The 13,509-nt window shown below is 46.1% G+C and overlaps 1 protein-coding gene across 2 annotated transcripts; it reads right to left on the reverse strand.

Moving 5' to 3' along the window:
• Positions 1-343: 343 nt before the first annotated feature.
• Positions 344-11,492, reverse strand: RAB17 (RAB17, member RAS oncogene family). 2 transcript variants are annotated; one of them, XM_028703450.2, is made up of 6 exons: positions 11,308-11,492; positions 5,670-5,847; positions 4,788-4,939; positions 3,419-3,544; positions 2,774-2,867; positions 344-994 (listed from the first exon to the last, which is right to left on the reverse strand). In XM_028703450.2, the coding sequence occupies exons 2-6, from the start codon at positions 5,842-5,844 to the stop codon at positions 870-872; spliced, it is 672 nt and encodes a 223-aa protein (XP_028559283.2). In that variant the 5' UTR covers positions 5,845-5,847; positions 11,308-11,492; the 3' UTR covers positions 344-869. The 2 variants fall into 2 exon arrangements, with proteins under 2 accessions (XP_028559283.2, XP_028559275.2); XM_028703442.2 differs by having other exon boundaries at positions 11,254-11,491.
• Between the last annotated feature and the right edge of the window lie 2,017 nt (positions 11,493-13,509).

Below are 13,509 nucleotides of genomic sequence, written 5' to 3' on the forward strand. Positions count from 1 at the left end.
TTCTTTCTTTCTTTCTTTCTTTCTTCCTTGCCTTGTTCATGCCTGCCAGCTCAGGGGTGTTGCCCCTCTGACCACGCCAACACCAACTCTCCAGTAGCTTAGATCCAAGCAGCAACCCTTTGAGATGTAAAAAAGTTTAGAGTGATGTGTAAACCATCCTAATTTGACATATATGCTCAAGGGATGAGAACTGGCGGCGGCTGACCAGGAATGTGACCTTGGGCTACTTCACTTGTGCCACCGTGGGAAGCAGGTGGCTAGACAGGATAGACCACTACTTTGGTCTGATCTGGCAGGGATCTTCTCATATTCTTATGAAATGACACAATGCTATTTTTTACTCTTCTGTTTATTCTCTTTATTACATTTGGATACCAAAGAAAAACTATACTATTGAAAGCTTTTACAAATAATTTGGAAGTGTGTGTTGCTTTTATGATGTTAGCTGCTCTGAGCCCGGCCTCGGCCAGGGAGGGCAGGTTACAAATAAAATTTTATTACAGTGGTACCTCAAGTTACAGACGCTTCAGGTTGCAGACTCCGCTAACCCAGAAATAGTACCTTGGGTTAAGAACTTTGCTTCAGGATGAGAACAGAAATTAGCTAAAGTGGTACCTCAGGTTAAGAACAGTTTCAGGTTAAGAACGGACCTCCAGAACAAATTAAGTTCTTAACCCAAGGTACCACTGTATTATTATTATTATTATTATTATTATTATTATTATTATTATTATTAAAACTTTTTAATGTGTTCTCACAGTGAAAAGGAATGAGGTAGGCACATAAAGCAGAGCAAACCCTCCGGCTTCGAGGAGGAGGCTTCCATTTTTTACTGCAGCAGCAACCCCAGCCACACGGAACAACTAATCTCAGATTGCTTGGCAGCATTTCGTTTGGGGAAAATTTGTTTCTCGCAGATCAACACGTGATCTCTTCCATTGTGTTGATTGAAATGTCTTCTCTCTCTGTTGTTCTTGTTTTAACAATTCATGAGCTTTAGGAGGAAGGGAGAAATGGTTATTTTTCTGTGAAATATAAGATTTACAGCCTTAATTAAAAGTGCAAGTTTTTACTTATCTGCTTACATGGAATAACAATTGTCTATGTGCAGCTGTTTCCTCCACCACATCACCGGTTGGTGAGCCTGAACCTGTTTCTGGGTTTCAGAAAGAGTAATGTGACGCCTGTGACCCTTGAAGGTCAAACAGTGGCCTTCAGATGCCCCCTGCCCTTTAAAGGCTGGAAGAGGCAGCTAGAATGGTCATGGAGTTGATGGCCAAATAATAGATCATCGGCCTAGTTTGCAAGACACAGTGAACCATAGTTAAGAACAAAACTTGGCTTCCATAGGTGGCCTTTTGGGAGAGAAACAAACCCGGGGGATGGCATGAGAGGCCAGACTACTGTATTGCATTTCCCAACAAGGCGGCGGCAGCAGCAGCAGGACCTGAGAGGATGGGAGTGACTGCAGTTTCAGCCCTGCGCATCAGCATGCTGCTCAACCACCTAAAACGAACTGGGTGATTGTTTTGCAAACGCGGCTATTATTCTGGAGCAATGATGTTAAACGGTGTGGACATAGAAAGTGGCTTTTCTCATCTATGCAAGAGTCATTTTACAGCCTCCAGCTCCACCTGCTACAATTGTTTCTTACCACTCGTATATGTTGAAGAGAAAGCAGGTGATTTGCTTTGATGGCTGAAGCAGACATAAGATAACATGAGAACGTGGAACAGTTTCTACAGTTGTGCTCTCAGATCACCTTCAGAAGCAATCTGTCTTGCATGCAAGCAAACTGAGCACGGGCTCAAGGCCTTTAGTCTTTCCCTCATCCAGCGGGCAACAGCAACAGGAACCAAGGATGGAAGAGTCAAGGCTGAACGCCATTCTCAACTACACAACTTTCAGAAGGCAGCCCTGTATCAGGAAGTTTTTTATGTTTGACATTTTATTACGTTGCCACCCTGCACTCAGTTCTCACCTGTGGCTCCTAGAAGCTGTCAGCAGGCAACAGTGACCACACCCCAGGAAATGGCTCCAAGAGGACAGCTAAACCAGGTGAGGGCAGCCAATAGGTCTCAAACCCTTATTGAGTTAGGGACTTGTCTATCCCCTGCATGTGAAGACAGGCTCTAGTGGATTGAGAGGACGAGACCAAGCGTGGGTCTAATGGTCAAGAGGGTAGTTTCTGCACATTCTGTAGAAGGAAGTGAGGGGTAGATGGAACCTGTCAACCTGGGAAGGTAGCCCATCTAGGAGAAGGAAAACTCCAACCTTAGACCTCTGCTGCCTTGTGGGATATCTTCAGGAGAAGAAAAGGCTAAAGAGTAAACCCTACACAAATCCAGATTGGAGTCACTAAGATGGTTGGATGGTGCCTTGTACGCCTCCTTCTGGCAACTCCTGCAGCCAAGTTGCTCCCGAACATCTTGCTCTGCTTTCCTTTGGACCCCATCAGCGAGGCCAAGACGGGGGTCTTGTCATCTGGGTACCCCAGGACCTCTAGGCACACAGCCCAAACTTGTGCCCCAGGAGGTTACTTCAGTGCTGCTAACACAGCAGTTTTGACAACACCCCCCAAGATGGACTCTATTGTCTCTTGAGACATATGGATGCCAACACCGAAACAAGATTAGTACTTGAAAATGAAATAGATTTTACGTTGGGTATTCTATCTTGAGAGAAGCATAAGAGCATAAATCAGAAGCGTAGGCAAAATTTTGAGAGACAGAGAGCACCCTTTGTTAAATGTTAACTGTGTAAATTAACTTACCCAGAGACACGAAGAGTTCTGTCACTTGGTAATTAGATTTTGCAGAGGTTTCCATGTACTGCAGGTTCTTCGTTTGTGCAAAATCCTTTGCCTCCTGGAGAAACAACGTATCTATGATTTCAAGAAAGTAGACTGTGTGTATACACACATACACACACACACAGAGAGAGAGAGAGAGAGAGAGAGAGAGAGAGAGAGATACAGATATATAGATTCATATATAATCCTATAACACACCCTCCAAGGTGAGTTTCTTTCTTATTTATTTATTTATTTATTTATTTATTTATTTATTTATTTATTTATTTTGCTTTCTTGAGTTAAGTGAGAGTGGTGGTTTATGTGTTTATTATTAAAAGGCACGGATTTGACCTGGAGAGCCAAATGCATCCCACCAACCATCTATGATTCCTGCATTGCAGCAACTGCATTGCAGTTGGACTAGATGTCCCTCGTGGCCCTTCCAGCTTTACAATTCTATGATTCTGTGATGGGCTGCTACATACATAAGAAACTCCAACACAGCTATGTGAGATTGAGTGTTTCGGCAGAGGAATGTGCATATATGTATGAGAGGGGGACGGGGGGAGTGAGAAGGCTTACGTTTGTAGATGTCATTGGCCTAAATACAAGAATAACGTCTACCTGTAATGTGACCTCCCGTTCAGCAGAAAGGTCCAGTTTATTGCCAACCAAAGCTATAATTATTTCATCAGGAAGGAATTCCTTCTCCAGTTCTGCCAGCCACACTTTTGCTTTCTCCAAACTTTCCTGAAAAGACAACTTATATGTAAATAACTATACAAGCAATAATGGAGCCATAATTTCTTAAGAGAAATTAGGTTCTGTATTAGTGTGCGAAATGTGTCATGTGCAACTAAACCACATTAAAAAGTGTGCTTAGTAATGAAGGATGGGGTTATACTCCCTCTGAAGGAGCAGCTATGTAGCTTGGGGGTCCTCCTGTATCCTTTGTTGTCGCTTGAGGCTCAGGTGGCCTCGGTGGCACTGAGTGCCTTCCATCAGCTTCGGCTGGTGGCCCAGCTACGCCCCTATCTGGACAGGGATAGCCTAACTACTGTTGTCTATGCTCTGGTAACCTCAAGGTTAGATTACTGCGTCATGCAGAGGGCTGCCCTTGAAGACTGTTCAGAAACTCCAGCTAGTGCAGAATTCAACAGCCAGGTTGCTCACTGGGGCAAGAAGGTTTGGCTCAACTGCCAGTTAGCTTCTGGGCACAATTCAAAGTGCTGGTTTTGACCTATAAAGCCTTAAACGGCTCACAGCTGCAATTCCTCAAGAGCAGTCTCTCCCCATATAAACTGACCTGGACTTTGCAATCATCATCTGGGGCCTTTCATCGTGTTCCTCCCCCATAAGAGGTCCAGAAGATGGCAACACAGGAATGAGCCTTCTCTGCAGTGGCTCCCCATTTGTGGAATGCTCTCCCCAGGCGATGATTCTATGCACAGCTCCATACTGCTAGCAGCCTCTTCCATACATCTCCACAAGTTAAAGGGCTACTTGAGACAATTTTTTGGTAATGAAAGCTGCTCATTTAGAGAGGGTGCTTGGAGCAGAACTGAAGGGCAGCCTTACTTTGCATAAAAATTCATAATTCTCCACTATGTCATCATATTCAGCAAGTTTGACATCCTACATTTTAAGACGTTTTCTTTGTCAGTAACACTTTCGTGTCTGATTCATACATTATTGTGTGTGACAACATCAGCCTGGTTGACTTTTCTAGGAGATTTTGATTTACTCTGTTGATATTGTGATTGTTCCAACATGCTCCCAAAATGTCCTGGTTTAAGCCACTTTTTAAAAGGTTTTCCAGGACTTGAAGGTACAAAAATGCACCAGAGCAACCTTTTCATACAAATACAGAAAAATATGACAACTTCTCCTTGGAAAATAAAGCACCATTTGGAAATTATGCCAAATTACACATTCAGAAATGGTGAAATGGGAAAAGGGAAGGGAAGGCCTACGCAGAGCATCCCTGCCTTACCTTCCTCGTTATATCATAAACCAGAACAGCAGCATTCGCCGCTCTGTAATAGAGATGGCAGACACTATGGTACTTCTCTTGGCCTGCAGTGTCCCAGATCTCAAGCTTAATTGTGGTGTTATCCAAACTTAGAACCTGCGTGAAGAAGGAACCTAAAAGCAAAAGAGAAATGAATTGCTTGCCAGTAGAAGCTGCAGACACAATGGAGATTAGATTTTTGTTAACTAGATGGCCTTACTGGCCATGATTGTAATTGACCAATACTGTTTATGAAACCACACGCTTGTTAAACTGCAATAAATAAACAGAAGTTTATGTTCCAATTTAACCCAGACTGGACTCAGCATTGTACCAGGTAGGGCCTGGGGGGTGGCAGTGAGAAATAAAGTGGTGGCACAGGGATCAAGAGACGGTGAAACGTCCAGAGACCCCGTGTGATCGCCACAGCGTCTACAAATACACAGACACACCAAGAGGTTCTTCCGTGTCTTCTGGCCACATTCTTCACCTCCTCATCCGCTGCACTTCAGCAGCTGGGGGGTGGGGTGGGGTGGATAGATGTCAATTAGCCATGCCCCCCCCATCACATGATGATGTTCAAGTTGTGCACTGTGTTGCTTTTATCACTGGGTGTCACTCTGTCACTACAGTTGCAAGGAAAGAGATAGTGCTCCATCCCTCTAGGGTGTTCTGTGCATGGTTGCCATGGAGACAATATTTCATAATAAAAATAGCTGAAGCTGTGCCAAAGCAGTTCCTCAGCCAAATGTTCATGACTTGCATCCTTGGCCTTATTCTGAGTAATTTGTAGCATGTCGGTTGATGCAAAAGGCAGGGCCCCTTCAGCCAGCGTTAGGGTCCTACTCAGCACCATTCACTTACAGCCCACGGTAGGCAGGGAGTCCCGGAAGTCCTTCTTCACATAACGATAGGCTAGGCTTGACTTTCCTACAGCCGTGCTTCCCAGAAGAACCACTTTGAAAATGTAAGAATCTTTTAGGCAGGGGACAAAGAGGTAGGGAGTGGCCTCCTTGTTTTGCACCCTTCTCTGAGCCATGTCCTGGAGAAAAAAAGGGAAAGGAAAGGGAATGATTTGTCAGCAATAGAGGCTCTGGAACTGAGAGAAAGAGGAGATGAAGCCTCACAACTATGCTGCAGTAATGGAACACTTTGCTGTTGGATAATGACATTTCTCAACCTTTGCACCAAGTACAGTGGTACCCCGGGTTACAGTAATTCATTCTGGAGGTCTGTTCTTAACCTCAAACTGTTCTTAACCTGAGGTACCGCTTTAGCTAATGGGGCCTCCCACTACCGCTGTGCGATTTCTGTTCTCATCCTGAAGCAAAGTTCTTAACCCGAGGAACTATTTCTGGGTTAGCGGAGTCTGTAACCTGAAGAGTCTGTAACCTGAAGCGTCTGTAACCTGAGGTACCACTGTAGTTCCTTTCAGCTGTATTTTTTGCCTCTGAAGAATGCATTATCAAAATGCATGGAGTTTTTTATATTCCAGAATTAAGTTTTCCACATGTGGGCACACATCACACCTCTTTGTTCTGAGTGTTGGCATGCAACCAAGGAAACGGGGGCAACTGGCAGGCCCCCGGCTGGCTTCAGCCCACCGGCCGGTGTGCCAGGCGATCTCCAGTCCTTGGTGCAGCATCTGCGAGCTTCAGAAGCTACGGCACACTACTCTGCAGAGTAAATGCTACGCAACAGAAGTGACTGGAGAGGCCGTGTGAGCATATTTACAAGCAGTTTATTCAGCACACATCAGGACGAAAGGGAACATGTCCAATCTCCTTCGTGTCCAAAGCAAGACAGCTAAAGCAAAAGCTATACACAAACGGAAGTTCCCAGCAAGCTGTGCTGGAGTGTAAACAGACATGTGACACACAACAATCCACACGTCTGTTCTTAAGGTGGAATGGAATATCCCAACACTGAGAGGCACCATGAGGATGGAGTAACGAAAAGGCCTATTCATGCAACCGATGACATTAAGTATCTCCTGGCCAAATAACATAATGATCCAAAGTATGGTGCTACTTTTAAAATGCCATGTAAACTACGATTTCCTTAAATACACTTTTATCTTCCTTTTTGATCGATATGATTTTCTTCCTGGAGTTCATGCACAGCTTCCTTGCCTCTCATGCCTACTTGGCTGAATAAAGTATCCCCCCACCCCCCACCGCCGGTTATGTTCCGGCTTGGTTTGGGGGCTCTTTCACTGAGTGTCTATTTACTTGCCTGTTCAAAGCACTTAGAGAGTGACAGCTGCTAAAGTGAGTGTTATCAAGTTGAGGGGGTGCTAGTGTCCATGTACCTCCATTGCCAAAGGTGTGTGACCTCGGATGAGCCCAGAGGATCAGTGCCACTAGCTCATCCGCTTGCCTTGCCTTGCCTTGTTGTCCTTGTGGAAGAAAATACCTCTGACCTGGACAGAGTGAAGCATCCCTTGAGGAAGCTGAGAGACTTAAGTGGGGACCCAGGGACTAGAGAATGGGTTGGGGAGGGGGAATGCCCACAGATCACGGGGCAAAAATAGAAGAAGCAGAAAACTGACATGGCGCTGAAAAGCTGCTGAATCTCAGGGGCTACAATGGAGAGGCAGGTGGTGGCAGTGGCGTAGCGTGGGTTGTCAGCACCCGGGGCAAGGCAAGTAATTTGCGCCCCCTAACCCGTGGATTTGCGCCCCCTAACCCGTGGATTTGCGCCCCCTAACCTGTGGATTTGCCCTAACCCCAGATGTTGCGCCCGGTGCGGCCGGCCCCCCCTGCACCCCCCACGCTACGCCACTGGGTGGTGGCAGCTGCTACTGAAGGGGATTTTTTTCTGGGATATCACACTTATTCCCAAACGCTGTGGATAACAGCACAGGTTATTCTTTTCACTTGTGCCTGGCCACTGTTCAGTTCCCTGCCCCCTTTTCTTCTTATGTGACTGAGTGAAGGTGACAATAAGGGTGCTCCCATATTCTGGTCTCTTTCTTCAGCTTCAACTAGTTCACCTGAAGGATCACTTTTCTCACATATGCCCACTCACTGCTTCAGACTGCAGAAATAGTCCCTTTTCAAGGGCCACATAATGTTAATTCCACACTTGAAAGTAATTGAACCTCCAGCATGAAGTCGTTTACCTTCCTGCCACAGCAGTACCTATTTATCTACTTGTGCTGGTGTGTTTTCGAACTGCTTGGTTGGCAGGAGCTGGGACAGAGCAACGGGAGCTCACCCCGTCGCAGGGATTCAAATCACCGACCTTCCGATCAGCAAGCCCAAGAGGCTCAGTAGATTAGACCACAGCGCTACCTGCGTCCCTTTTTAATGCACCTGAACTTGGCCACCTCCACTCCACTTCAGAAGTTGGACACATGCCTTTACAGGATAGTGCAGAAGAAATAAAAGGTCAATTTTATCATACAAAGTACTTTTTTTAAAAAAAAAAAGAATTGTTCAACAGAAATCTCCATTCCAAATGTTTCAGAGGGTCACTTCTCCTGGAGCTTAAGCTAGCCTCCAGGTTTCTAACACAGCAATACTTAATAGGATGTAATCTTGCTGAAATTTGAGTCTGAGGAGTAGCAGGTCCAGCACCAGCATTTGACACCCCAGGGATCCAGATGGGCCCACCCCCCACGGTGCCTCCAAGCCACTATTTTAATTTCCTCAATGCTCAGAGTGGCACTGTGCTGTGGGAAATTAAAATAGCAGCTCCCTGATATGACCGGTGTGCTGTTGTTACTACCAGGTGACTGTGGGGGCCCTTCAATATAAGGAGGGGGTCCCTCAGAGAATGAACAACTTCCATCCTGCTAGGATGTGCACATCATAGTGAGCTCATCATTCTCTTTCCATCGAGATGAAGCAATCATTCCTTCTCTTCCTGCCCACATAGTCACACATTTCTTAGAAACATTCTGCAAATATAATTCCTGGGATCTTTGCGTAGTCCACACAACTCAGCAGTGGAAAATCAAGAGGTTGAGCCAAAAAAGTTGAGGCTATTGCTGCAGGTCTGAGGTGAAGAGACTGGTAGTAAAATAGAGGTCTTGGGGCTGAGGAAATCCTCAGAAGGTCAGAAGGTAAGGAGAGCCTTGCCAAGGCCCAGCCATGTGCCAGCGTGAGTCTTCTTTCTCCTGCTTCTGCTCATCCAGCTCCCAAGAGGAAGGACCACCAAGACTACTTTTCTGCTGGGTCTTCCCCTTCCAGCAACCCCCTCAGCTACAAACTGAGAAGAGAGGAGCTGGCCTGAAAGGAGGGTGGAGGGGAAGGCCTGGAGAACATGATCCAAGAAGCAGCCGCAGTCTAGGACACCTCAGTGACACCCCAGCACTGGAGGAGGAGAGCAAAGCAAGGGAGTAAGGAGAGGTAGCTCTGGGCCCATTGCATGGAGGCGGCTGGGGAAGCCTGGGAGGAGCAGAACCCGTTGCACTGCCAGGATTGCAATCCTGCACAAGCCACACAACTTGCCAACGTGCAACAATGGCAAGGGAGTGGGAGGCATTATTTATCCCAGGCTAACCCTGGTCCAATCCCCAAAGTGATAAAATTGTCCTATTTAGTTATGATACTGCTTAGCATTTATTACATGTTTGAAGCATATACCGTATTTTTCGTCCTATAGGACGCATAGGACACACATTTTCCCCTCCAAAAATGAAGGGGGAATGTGTGTGCGTCCTATGGGGCGAATGCAGGCTTTTGCTGAAGCCTGGAGAGCGAGAGGGGTCAGTGCGCACCAACCCCTCTCGCTCTCCAGGCTTCAGGAAGCTCTGCGCAACCCTGGGGAGACCGGCGCGACTTCGTGCCGGGCTCCCGAGGGTTGCGCAGAGCTGCCTGTGCTCCCGGGCTTCGTGCAGCTCTCTGCAAGCATGGGGAGACCGGTGCGGCTCCCTAGGCTTGCAGATAGCAGGCTGTTCTGGGCTGGGGTCGGGGGAAGCTCGGGCTTCCCCCACGCCTGCCCCGTGCCTGGGGGGGAAAAATATTTTTTTTCCTTTATTCCCCCCCCCCCCAAAAATTAGGTGCATCCTATGGGGCGGTGCGTCCTATGGGGCGAAAAATATGGTATCTTGTTACAAGCTTTAAAAAGAACCGTGGTCGCATTGCCTCCCATATTGCAAACAGGAAGTTGGGTTAACTGAGTTCAGGTCAGAGATTTAAGTGAGAACTTCCTGAACTGTAGCTGAGAGGGCTGTCCAGTGGGATCCTTGCACAACAGACCCACTCTGCCCCCCCACCCAAAAAAAAAGTTTTGTGATAAAGAAAGTGACAGGGAAATGCATAATGAAGTGCAAGACACTTCCTTGATGCCATGTCCTCTAACCTCCCCACAACAAATGCAAATGAATGCTCAGTACACAACCAACATCATCTAATCTCCCTGCAAACAAATCAGGATGAATTCTCAATGAACAGGTTACCAGGAAGAGCCATCAGTCTTTAGCTGTTTGATCCTATGGCTATTTATTTGCCCAGAAGGAAATGTTTTTGAATTCAGTGGAATAGCAGTCCTTAGGAGTGCTACCCCAGATACGAATCACCTAGATGAGATTTGTAGTTTGGAGCACCTTTGGTTGTGGAAATGTTGTCCCATGTAGTAGTAGAATAGCTATTTCTAATGTCATAGAATCATAGAGTTGGAATAGACCACAAGGGCCATCGAGTCCAACCCCCTGCCAAGCAGGAAACACCATCAGAGCACTCCTGACATATGGTTGTCAAGCCTCTGCTTAAAGACCTCCAAAGAAGGAGACTCCACCACACTCCTTGGCAGCAAATTCCACTGTCGAACAGCTCTTACTGTCAGGAAGTTCTTCCTAATGTTTAGGTGGAATCTTCTTTCTTGTAGTTTGGATCCATTGCTCCGTGTCCGCTTCTCTGGAGCAGCAGAAGGCAACCTTTCTCCCTCCTCTATGTGACATCCTTTTATATATTTGAACATGGCTATCATATCACCCCTTAACCTCCTCTTCTCCAGGCTAAACATGCCCAGCTCCCTTAGCCGTTCCTCATAAGGCATCGTTTCCAGGCCTTTGACCATTTTGGTTGCCCTCCTCTGGACACGTTCCAGTTTGTCAGTGTCCTTCTTGAACTGTGGTGACTTTAATGGCTAAAGCTAATGCCTGACAGAAATTATCCACACTGGAAGCAAAATAGTTCCTCTTGCAAATTCACCGTGCAAGTCCGTATGGAGCCTGATTATCCCTTGTATATTCCTACTAGTTTTCTAAATGATACAAGACCCATTTTATGTGAGGACTAATCTAACCAGTTTCTCTTTTAGCTGAACATTCGCCCACCTCTCATCCAGGCTGTCCATATCAAAGCAAACAAACCTTTCTGGTAGCTGCATGTCACAAGTTATATATTAGCAAGTCCCGTTCCTCTCGTGGGTCACTGAGTAACCGTTTTGCTGAGTTTCTTCTACTAAGCATCTTGGTGCTTCTCTCTGAAGATCTTACCTTTCCAGACGTTCCTGCCGTGTTCTCTCCTTTTCAAGATTTCTGCTCATTTACCTGGGGGTGCTGAGGTGGGAGAATAGGCAGCCTCGGCAGTGGCACAACGAAAGCAAGACTTCTCCAGTCAGGGAAGGGCTCTTGTACTTTCCCAGCCGCTTGCTGCTTTTATCAGCAAGCTGACCCAGAGTTTAAGGTCCACTGATTTCCTTCTTGGACAGTCACCTTCAGAATTGCGCTGTAAAGAATGCAGAGCCATAAAACCTGATGATCCAGGTGAGTTGCAGTTGGCAGGGGGTGTTTCTCACAGGGTGGAGCCCTGCGCAACTCAGTGAACCTCAAGGCATTTCCCACAACTGATTTATAGACCACCTCCTGTTTGGGTTTTCCTTTTTGTTAAAAACTGCAAACAGTAGAAATCCAGGGGATTAACCAGAACTACAGTGGTACCTTGGGTTAAGTACTTAATTCGTTCCGGAGGTCCGTTTTTAACCTGAAACTGTTCTTAACCTGAAGCACCCCTTTAGCTAATGGGGCCTCCCGCTGCCACCGTGCCACCAGAGCACAATTTCTGTTCTCATCCTGAAGCAAAGTTCTTAACCTGAAGCACTATTTCTGGGTTAGCGAAGTCTGTAACCTGAAGCGTATGTAACCTGAAGCGTATGTAACCTGAGGTACCACTGTACCTATTTATATGTTAATTTATTTTAAAAACAAAGAGAGTACCTTGTCATATTATCATATCACAACGTGGTGTTATGGGTCTTTGCACTGACGTAAGGGAGTTGATCCCAGACCCTAAATAAGCACACAAAAAGCTTCCATGTGTTTTGGATTAAGCCTAGCTTTGTGTACCATTCAAGACCAGAGCGCCTTTTATCTAGCTCCTCGCCGTCTGATCTTACCTGGGCTACAGCCAGCCATTCATCCCATGGCCTCCTCCCCCTCGCCCTTCCCTGCAAGGAATGAGTCATTCTTGCTGTCTGCTGAAAGTGTTATGTTAGGAGCCACTTTCTGCAGCCGTGTCATTCCACTGAGTGACAAAGAGTCTTGTGGCATCTTCAGAAATAACAAATGTTATGGTGCAAGTTGTGATGTCGCCACTATAAGACTCCACAAGACCCATCGTTGATTAGGGACCAAGTTTTGCCGAAACTTTTACCCACCTAGTTTGTTCTAAAAGTCTTCAATAAAACTTTTGATAATGCACATTAGATAGAAAAAAGGCAAGAAAAGGCATTCTGACTAAACATTAGGAAGAGCTTTCTGACAATAACAGCTGTCTGACAGTGGAACGAACTACCTTGGAAAGCAGCTAACCTTCTTCATTGGGTTGGGTTTTTTTTAATAAAAAAAGGTTGGCTGTCCATCTGTCATGGATGTTTCAGCTGTGATCCCTGCATTGCAGGGGTGGGACTAGATGACCCTTGGGGTCCCTTCCAACTCCCCAGTTCTATGTCTCAGTGAAAGACAGTGAACATCCAATGGTCACCAGTCTCATGTATTGCATTCTCATTCTGCACTAGCCGCTTGTTGCATGAAGAACAGGAAGGAAAATGTAGCAAGCATTTATACAATCCTAAGAATCAACTCCTAGGGCCTGAGGTCCCTTCGACTCTCCCCGATAAAACATTTGAGGGGGCCACTCCCCCCAAGTTGATGGGCATTGTCATTCAACTGAGGTGTGTGCATCAATTATGTGGGTCAGGCCTTACCTGCCCCCCCCAATATTTTAGTCAAGTTGCCCCCCCCCCCCCCGTCTACAATGGTCATTTCCAATCAAATACAAGCTCAAAAGCTAGCTTGAAAAAGCTGCTATCTTTTAAAAACAGCAACAGAAAATGCCAAATAGCAAAAGCTCTGGCAGATTGTTTTCGGATTGCAAAGAAAAGCCCCCGGTCCATCTCCTCAGCCCAGCCACACTTGGCTTATCACTAATCTTGTTTCTTTCTCAATGAGTGTATGGTTTTCCCAGCCTCCTTCTCTAGAATCTGTTCTGCTGCTAGCATGCAATTTGCAGCCTTGTGTAAAAACAGCACCTGAAGTTAGAGGCAAGGATTCTCCGGATCTTGTCTTGTGTAGTTTCATTGTGGTTTTCTTTTGTGGTGTCTTATGATCCTGTCCTTTTGTGCCATTCCTCTGTTTATCAGAAGCCATATGTCTCATCCCACGGCTGAGTGTTGGGAGAGGGCGATTTGTCTATGGAATGAAATCTGTGGTGTGCATTTTAATTTCTTCCCTCTGTGCTGAATACTAATTCCC

Source organism: Podarcis muralis, chromosome 1 (assembly GCF_964188315.1).
Source record: "Podarcis muralis chromosome 1, rPodMur119.hap1.1, whole genome shotgun sequence".
In the NCBI taxonomy this organism is placed as follows: Eukaryota; Metazoa; Chordata; class Lepidosauria; order Squamata; family Lacertidae; genus Podarcis; species Podarcis muralis.

Coding starts and splice junctions, on each gene's coding strand:
- RAB17 (XM_028703450.2), bottom strand. CDS start 5,844: ATGGCTCAGAGAAGGGTGCAAAACAAGGAGGCCACTCCCTACCTCTTT. Junction 2,868..3,418: donor AACGGGAGGTCACATTACAG/GTAGACGTTATT, acceptor TTGTTTCTCCAG/GAGGCAAAGGATTTTGCACA. Junction 995..2,773: donor AGAACTCTTCGTGTCTCTGG/GTAAGTTAATTT, acceptor TTCCTCCTAAAG/CTCATGAATTGTTAAAACAA.